At 40.3% G+C, this 8475-nt stretch overlaps 1 protein-coding gene and 1 pseudogene across 1 annotated transcript; both read left to right on the forward strand.

The window, feature by feature from the left end:
- Nucleotides 1-427: 427 nt before the first annotated feature.
- LOC143882671 (hydroquinone glucosyltransferase-like) lies at nt 428-2858 on the forward strand. The gene is made up of 2 exons (XM_077386128.1): nt 428-1120; nt 1916-2858. The coding sequence occupies exons 1-2, from the start codon at nt 502-504 to the stop codon at nt 2698-2700; spliced, it is 1404 nt and encodes a 467-aa protein (XP_077242243.1). The 5' UTR covers nt 428-501; the 3' UTR covers nt 2701-2858.
- Nucleotides 2859-6122: 3264 nt separating this feature from the next.
- On the forward strand, nt 6123-8258 carry LOC143882673 (hydroquinone glucosyltransferase-like; annotated as a pseudogene).
- Nucleotides 8259-8475: the final 217 nt, after the last annotated feature.

Below are 8475 nucleotides of genomic sequence, written 5' to 3' on the forward strand. Positions count from 1 at the left end.
CGAAAATATCCACTGCTCTTATTTTGTCTTATTAAACACGCTGTGGCCAAATTAGAACCCGTTTATTGAGCAAAACAACATGCCGTCTTGCTCGCAGCCGCAGATATCTTTTACAGTTTTTCCTGCCAAATTTGCAGCTCTGCCTAAATTGGCAATTTTGAATTTAATGGACAAAAATTCGCTGACCGGTTAATTGAAATAGATTTTTTCGGATGACCAAATCTTAACTAAAAAAAAGGCAAAACCTTTAAACGAGAGAAGAAAAAAAGAGAAATGATATAGTTGTCCCTCTTTCTTCCTTAAGACAGCCCGTTTTAGTGTAAAATAATTGTTTTAAACAAACTAGAGAGGGCTGTCTCAGAGAATAAAAAGGGGCTAATAAATCACTAAGCAAAAAAAGGCAAAGAATGTATTCGAAAAGCCTATATAAACTCGTATAAACATTTCTCGTCACCCGTACCACCACACGCAAGAAAGAAGGAAGAAAGCAAGATTGCAACCATGGCAGAAGCACAAAAACCCCACATAGCGATTATACATAGTCCCGGCATGGGTCATCTCATCCCACTCGCCGAGTTAGCAAAGAGACTCGTCCTTCATAACTTCTCAATCACACTCGTCTCTCTCTCCGCAGACCCCTCATCCAAAGCCCAAAACGCCATACTCGAATCCCTCCCAAAAGACGTTAATTCAATTCCTCTCCCCCCTATTTCTCCCCAGGACACCCCTACCGGCATCCGTGCCGAAACCCGTATGTGCCTTACGGTCAGTCTCTCCCTCTCTTCAATACGTGAGATTTTTAAAACCCTAAATTCAACGACCCATCTCGTTGCCGTCATCGTCGATCTCTTCTGTACGGACGTCATCGACCTCGCCGGAGAATTTTCCGTCCGGTCGTATCTATTCTTCTCCTCTACAGCTATGTGCTTATCTCTGGCCTTAAATTTAGAGACACTTGATGCGACGTATACTTGCGAATATAGAGATATAACTGAGCCCCTGAAACTTCCCGGTTGTATCCCGGTTTCATGGAAAGACGTGGGAGAGCCGTTTCAAGACAGGCAGAACGACGCATACAGATGGATCTTACACCAGTCAAAACGTTACAAAGATGTGGAAGGTATTGTGAAACAACCAAAAGCTTAAGCTGTTAGAGTTGGTGTTATTTAATCATTTTGAATTGGGATGAGGTTCACCGTTGGATCGTCTTGGTGTATATTAGGCAAGTAGGTTAAGAGAGGTAACCTAGCTAGATTAAGCAATAAGATTAGGCTAGATTAGAATCTTCTATTATCATCTCTTTCCGTAGTTTTCTTAATTTCATTGTATATTTATCACGTGAGTGCTCTAAGGGAGATTTGGAAAGTAAATTTGATTAGCATCTTCTCTTTCTATAATTATTTTAATTTTATTCTATGTTTATCATGTAAATGCTCTATATAAGCACACCTTGAGATAGATTGCAATCAAGCAAAAAGATTACTGAAATCAAATTTCTTCACATTTCGCAGATGAGCTGTTGCATGTGAGAGCAGCCACATCATAAATGAAGACAAATTCTGCTTTAAAAGTGAACCGATGTGGCAGCTCTCACATGCAACAGCCATCCGCAACACGCCTTCTTCTAACATGGACGCTAGCAAATCATATACTTTAGAGTTTGTATACGTTGTAGGCCCATATAGTCTAGTGTTTTTCAAACTTTACGGCTTACACATGATGATCCAAACCGTCCATTTGATGGGCCACAACTTAAATACATCGTGCCCCAAAAAACATTTCCATTTGATGGTCCCATCCGTCCGATCTATATTGGTTTCCATAATATGTAGTTCCTCTGTAGATCGTATGGATAGGATCATCCTACTGTTTGAGTTGGTGTTACTTAATGAATTAATCATTCATACATTAGCAGGTATTCTACTAAATAGCTTTGTGGATTTGGAACCTGGGGCTATAAAGGCGCTGACCGAAGAAATGCCGGGAAAACCTCCGATTTACCCGGTGGGCCCTCTGATTGGTTTGACAAGAGGAACTGACGAATCCGAGTGTTTGAAGTGGCTGGACAAGCAGCCACGTGGGTCAGTGTTGTTTGTCTCTTTTGGAAGTGGTGGGACCCTTTCGTTTGAGCAGTTGAATGAATTGGCTTTGGGATTGGAGATGAGTGACCAAAGATTTTTGTGGGTGGTAAGAAGCCCAAGTGATAAGGAGGCAAATGCAACTTTTTTCAGCCTCCGTGGTGTTAAAGGGGACCCTTTTGAGTTTTTGCCTGAAGGGTTCGTAAGTAGAATAAAGGGTAAGGGGATGTTGGTCCCTTCGTGGGCCCCACAGACACAAGTACTTAGCCATGGATCCACAGGTGGGTTTCTGTCTCATTGTGGGTGGAATTCGACCCTTGAGAGTGTTGTTAATGGCGTGCCTTTGATAGCATGGCCTCTCTATGCGGAGCAAACGATGAACGCGGTCATGCTAGAGGGTATGAAGGTGGCTTTGAGGCCTAAAGCTAGTGAGACGGGGTTGATAAAGAAGGAGGAGATTGCGAGAGTTGTGAAGGGTTTGATGAAAGGGGAAGAAGGGAAAGAGGCGAGGAGTAGAATGGGAGACCTCAAAGATGCGGCCGCCAAGGCATTGGCTGAAGATGGGTCTTCGTATATGTCCCTATCTGAGGTTGCCCAACAATGGAAACTACAAAAAAACTGAGATCTACAGGCGATCTCAAAAACCTAAGCGATTTTGGTAGCATTTTGAAATGTAAAAACCCTCTACATTTTGCTTTTGATAGGGTGTAGTATGCTGCTTAGAGAATAAAAGAACAGTTAAGTGTGTTAAATTCGAATATGAGTGATGTTGTTTTATGATATTCCATCTTCTTCGAAAAAAGATTTATTTTAGTAAAACTTGAAGTTCTTTTAGAATTATTAACAGGTAATTAAACTTTCATTAATTCTATTTTTGGTGTTAAGATAACAATCTTCTCTTGAATTCCACTACGTTTATTCCTCCATCAAGCTTGTCTTTTTCAAATAAAGTAGCATTAGAATCTTGTTCAAGGTATTATGGCTTCTAGCAACATGCATGTAACCTAATTTTCTCATGTTCAATGACAAAAATTACAATCAATATAACATTTAAATGAAAGTCTTGCATGAGTATCAAAACCTATGGGATATCGTTGAGACCATATATTATATGTATCTCTCTCTCTCTCTCTCTATATATATATATATATATATATATATATATATATATATATATATATATATATATATATATATATGAGAAAACGGTTCCTACACATATGTGTAGAGAGTTCTCTACACACTAGCTTAAAATACAGTGGGGGCCCACATTGTTTGGGTGATCCAAGCCATCCATTTTAAAGGCCCTCACGTAGATAGGGTGTCTACAAAAACTCAGATCCATAGGATCATCCCAACCCTACGATTTGTGGAGGTAAAATGGATGTCTTTAAACCTTCACAAATTAGTCCATTTTTTGCCTCCACAGTTCGAATGGTTAGGATGATCCTATGGATCTGATTTTTTGTGGACACCCTATCTATGTGAGGGTCTTAAAAATGAATGGTTTGGATCACCCAAATAATGTGGCCCCCACTGTATTTTAAGCTAGTGTGTAGATAACTTATCTACACATATGTGTAGGTACCGTTCTCTCTCTCTCTCTCTCTCTCTCTCTCTCTATATATATATATATATATATATATATATATAGGAATAAGATTGTGCGCTCGACCGCACCTAAGCTTGGTGCGGTCGAGGGCCCAAAACTCATGTGGGCCCACATTGTTATGATGATCCAAAGCATTTATTTGCAAGGCCCTTACATAGATAGGGTGTGTACAAAAAATCAGCTCCATAGGATAATCCTAACCCATCCAAAAGTGGAGGGCAAAATGGACAGAAATCGTTTGCCACAAATCTGCCCATTTTTGCCCTCCACTTTTGGAGGAGTTAGGATGATCCAATGGAGCTGATTTTTTGTACACACCCTATCTATGATGGGGCCTTACAAATGAATGGTTTTGATCAGCACAAAAAAAGTGGGACCCATGTGTTTGGGCCCTCGACCGCATATAACCTTATATGCGGTCGACCGCACACTCCTCTCTCTCTCTCTCTCTCTCTCTCTCTCTATATATATATATATATATATATATATATATATATATATATATATATATATATATATATATATAGGAAATGGTTTATGAGCTCGAGCTCAGAAACACCATCTCCCATAGTTGTTTGACTCATCCAACCCATTCATTCTATAGATTATGATTAGTATTATGATTTCTGGTTATGATTAGGATTATAGGTTATGGTTAGGGTTATGATTTGTGGAGGTTTAAAATGGATGGCTAGAAAATGGGCTTCTATAGATCGAATGATTGAGATTATGGTATGGAGAGGGTTTGATAGGAACACCCTATCTGTGTGAGGTCCTATACAATGAATGGGTTGGATGAGTCAAACAACTATGGGAGATGGTTTATTCTGAGCTCTAGCTCAAGCTGAGCTATAGCTCATAAACCTCGCCCCCATATATCTCTGTGTGTGTGTAGACGACATACACATAACACAACTCATGAGTTGAAAGAAAATCATAAGAATGCGAAGAATGTATTGTTGTTCATTTATCAAGTGATGGATAAAGTCAACTTTGAAATAATTTCATGGGAAATCGGTAAATCAAGTATGAGACACACTCTATCTGTCAAATAAAGAAGAAGATAAAGTGAAATTGGCAGTAAATTAAATTACAAACTCTTATATATGAATTTTATGCAGTAAAAATTAAGTATTTGAAAATAATTGAAGATTATTTTAAGGGGAATGATATCTCCCCTCTCTAACGGATAAATACCCTACACCACCACCACCACACTCCCCCCCCCCCCTCCCCACACACACACACACACAAAAAACGTCCAAGGGGATGAATTTATCCTCAAGCATGAATCATTCTCACATAAACCGTTGGGGGGAGGGGGCGAGGATATCATTTCCCTATTTTAATTGAAATTTCTCTTATTAATCATAGCAGTGGACTCAACATTATAACTTAAATTCTAACTTTGTACAATGTAAGTTCGACCTACTAGGACACAATGATGGATGGTTTGATTTGAAATGGGTCGTGGCTGAGACACGAGAAGTCAGATCCAATGAACACTCCAAATCCAATCCAATAAATAATGGTTTTGAATGGATCTTGACGTGGATCCGGTCCAAAATGGATCTTTACGTTTAAATAGTAGGTTAGCATCATGGTTCCGCATACAATAGGAGTGAAAACCACTCCTACGGCGTTGCATTAATTTTGTGATTATAAACAATATATTTATAATCAGAGAAATGATAGATGCAAAGGCCCTCTTTATGCAAGGGCCGGAGATGTGCCCTTGAATAGATCCACGCCATGTTTAAAATCGGTTGAGAAACTGAATTTGGTGGAACTTAATGATGTGGATCTATTCAAGGGCCCTTCTTTAGCCCTGCGTAGATGGTTATAGGTTAATTAGGAAATATTAATCTGATTAGAGAAAGAAGAGCCACTTAGAATTGTAATGATAAAGGAAATATTTTAAAAGAAAGACGCGTATATACTAGGAAAGATTAGAGAGAGAAATTGTGGAAAGGTATGAGAGTGAGAAATTAATAAAAGAGATATTGTGGAAAGATCCAATATTTGCATTAGATTTTAAGTCTATTCTTCGGTGACGTCTAGACTTTTCCCCCAATGCCACATTGGCTAGTTGCAATTTGCAAAGAGTCCTTGGAGGTTTCTAGGTTTAGTTGTCTTCTAATACACTAGAACCACCACCTTTATGAACAAAAACATGCCATTTTGGTCTCAGCTCTTTTTTACTCTTCTGCTTAATGGGCTCTTTGCATTTAATGGACATAAAGTCGTTGATCGGGTGGTCCAAATAGGCATTCGAAATGTTCCTAGAGATAATATTGTTTTTTCCAGTTTTGTCCTTTTTTTTGGAATGCCAAGCTTTACACTTTTGTCAAAAGAGAAGAAATAAACCCCTATATAAACTCATTCTATTGCCACCCCACCAGCAACGCAAAAAAAAGAAAAAGGTTGCACCCATGGAAGAAAGCCAAAAATCCCACATAGCAATTATACAGAGTCCCGGAATGGGTCACCTCGTCCCACTCGCCGAGTTAGCAAAGGGACTCGTCCTCCAAAACTTCTCACTCACATTCATCTCTCTCTCCGCGGATCCTTCTTCCAAAGCCCAAACCACCATCCTCAAATCCTTCCCAAAAGACGTTAATTCCATTTCTCTCTCCCTACTTTTCCCCAAAGAGACCCCTACCGACTCCAAAATAGAAACCCGTATGTGCCTTATGGTTATGGTCAGTCTTTCTCTCCCTTCAATCCATAAAATTTTAAAGACTCTAAAATCAACGACCCATCTAGTCTCCCTCATCGTTGATGTCTTCAGTACGGACGCCATTGACCTCGCCGGAGAATTCAAAAATCTGGCCATACCTTTTCTTTCCCTCGACCGCTATGTGTTTATTTTTCGCCTTAAATTTAGAGACATTTGATGGCACTTATACTTGCGAATATAGAGATATTGCCGACCCCCTGAAACTTCCCGGTTGTATCCCGGTTTCGTGGAAAGACGTGGGAGAGCCGTTTCAAGACAGACAGAACGAAGCTTACAGATGGATCCTACACCAATCTAAACGTTACAAAGATGTCCAAGGTGCTGTGAAACAACCAATTACTCCACAGGCTTGAGCTGTTCAGTTGGGAGAAATAATGGTGGTACATGCACATGCAGCCCCCAAAATACTGTGGGGCCCACACTGTTTGGGTGATCCAATCCATTTATTCGATGAACCTTGATATAGATAGGGTGTGCCGAAAAATCTTCTCCATAGGGTCATCCTAACCATCATGTCCGTTGAGGTTTTTATGCTGTGCCGGCCATTTTTAACCTCCACAAATCAGAGGATTAGGATGGTTCCATGGAAAAGAATTTTTGGGCACACCCTATGTCTGGGCCTATTAAATGAATGGTTTGTATCACCCAAACAATGTGGGCCCAGAGTATTCTAGAGTATTCTAGGGCTGCAAGTGCATGTACAGCCGGCCAATTTATAATTTCTTGTGAGTTGGTGTTATTTAATTATTTATACTTCAACACTCTTCCTCACGTGTGACCCCTATTTTTTTCGTTGGCCTACACGTGTGACCCCTCTTCTGGGTTAGCCGTACACAAGAAGTTGTTGGGTCTTGAACCTAAGAAGTTTTAGACGGATACCAGGTGTTAGAGGAGTTATTTAATCATTTATACTATTACGGGTATTCTACTAAGCAGCTTTGTGGATTTGGAGCCAGAGGCTATAAAGGCTATGGAGGAAATGTTAGGAAACCCTCCAATTTACCCGCTGGGCCCTATAATTGGTTCTACCAGAGGAAGTGATGAATCCGAGTGTTTAAAGTGGCTGGACGAGCAGCCACGTCGGTCAGTGTTGTTCGTCACTTTTGGGAGTGGTGGGAACCTTTCGTTTGAGTAGTTGAATGAATTGGCTCTGGGATTGGAGATGACTAGATGAGTGACCAAAGATTCTTGTGGGTGGTAAGAAGCCCAAATGAATAGGAGGCAAATGCAACTTATTCCAGCCTCCAAAGTAGTAAGGAGGGCCCTTTTGAGTTTTTGCCTAAAGGGTTTGTAGGTAGAACAAAGGGAAAGGGGATGTTGGTCCCTTCATGGGCCCCACAAACACAGGTGCTTAGCCATGGGTCCACGGGTGGGTTTCTCTCTCACTGTGGCTGGAATTCGACCCTTGAGAGCGTCCTTAATGGTGTGCCTTTGATAGCGTGGCCTCTCTACGCAGAGCAAAAGATGAACGCGGCCTTGGTGGAGGATATGAAGGTGGCTTTGAGGCCTAAAGCTAGTGAGACAGGGTTGATAATGAAGGAGGAGATTGCGAGAGTTGTGAAGGGTTTGATGAAAGGAGAAGAAGGGAGAGAGGCGAGGAGTAGAATGCAAGACCTCAAAGATAGGGCCGCCAAAACATTGGCTGAAGATGGATCTTCTTGTAAGGCCCTCTCTAAGGTTGCCCACCAATGGAAGTGCAGCGAGTAGTTTTAGTTCTTGCCATTAAAAAAAAAAGGTAGTTTGAGTTCTATTTCATCTGCATCTTCTAAGCAAGCCTTGGAAGACCAAGTGCTTTTGGTACCATTTTGATGTAGCATTGTTAATGTAAAAACCCTTTACCCTCCCTACATATTGCATTTGGTAGGGTGCAGTATGTTGCTTAGAAAATATAAGAACTGTAAAGTGTATTAAATTCGAATATATAACTGATTTTCGTTTTGTGTAAGATTGTATCTTCTTCGGAAAAAAATTGTTTTAGTAAAACTTGAAGTCCTTTTAGACTTGTAACATGCAAACCTTCATTTATTCTGTTTTTGGTGTTAAGA

Source organism: Tasmannia lanceolata, unplaced genomic scaffold (assembly GCF_043159265.1).
Source record: "Tasmannia lanceolata isolate RefF3 unplaced genomic scaffold, GAP_Taslan_0.1 ptg000008l, whole genome shotgun sequence".
In the NCBI taxonomy this organism is placed as follows: domain Eukaryota; kingdom Viridiplantae; phylum Streptophyta; class Magnoliopsida; order Canellales; family Winteraceae; genus Tasmannia; species Tasmannia lanceolata.

What these genes read in the sequence shown, in the direction of transcription:
- LOC143882671 (XM_077386128.1), top strand. Translation starts at nt 502, where the DNA reads ATGGCAGAAGCACAAAAACCCCACATAGCGATTATACATAGTCCCGGC. An exon ending in ACGTTACAAAGATGTGGAAG is followed by an intron (nt 1,121 to 1,915) that starts GTATTGTGAAAC and finishes ATACATTAGCAG; the next exon opens with GTATTCTACTAAATAGCTTT.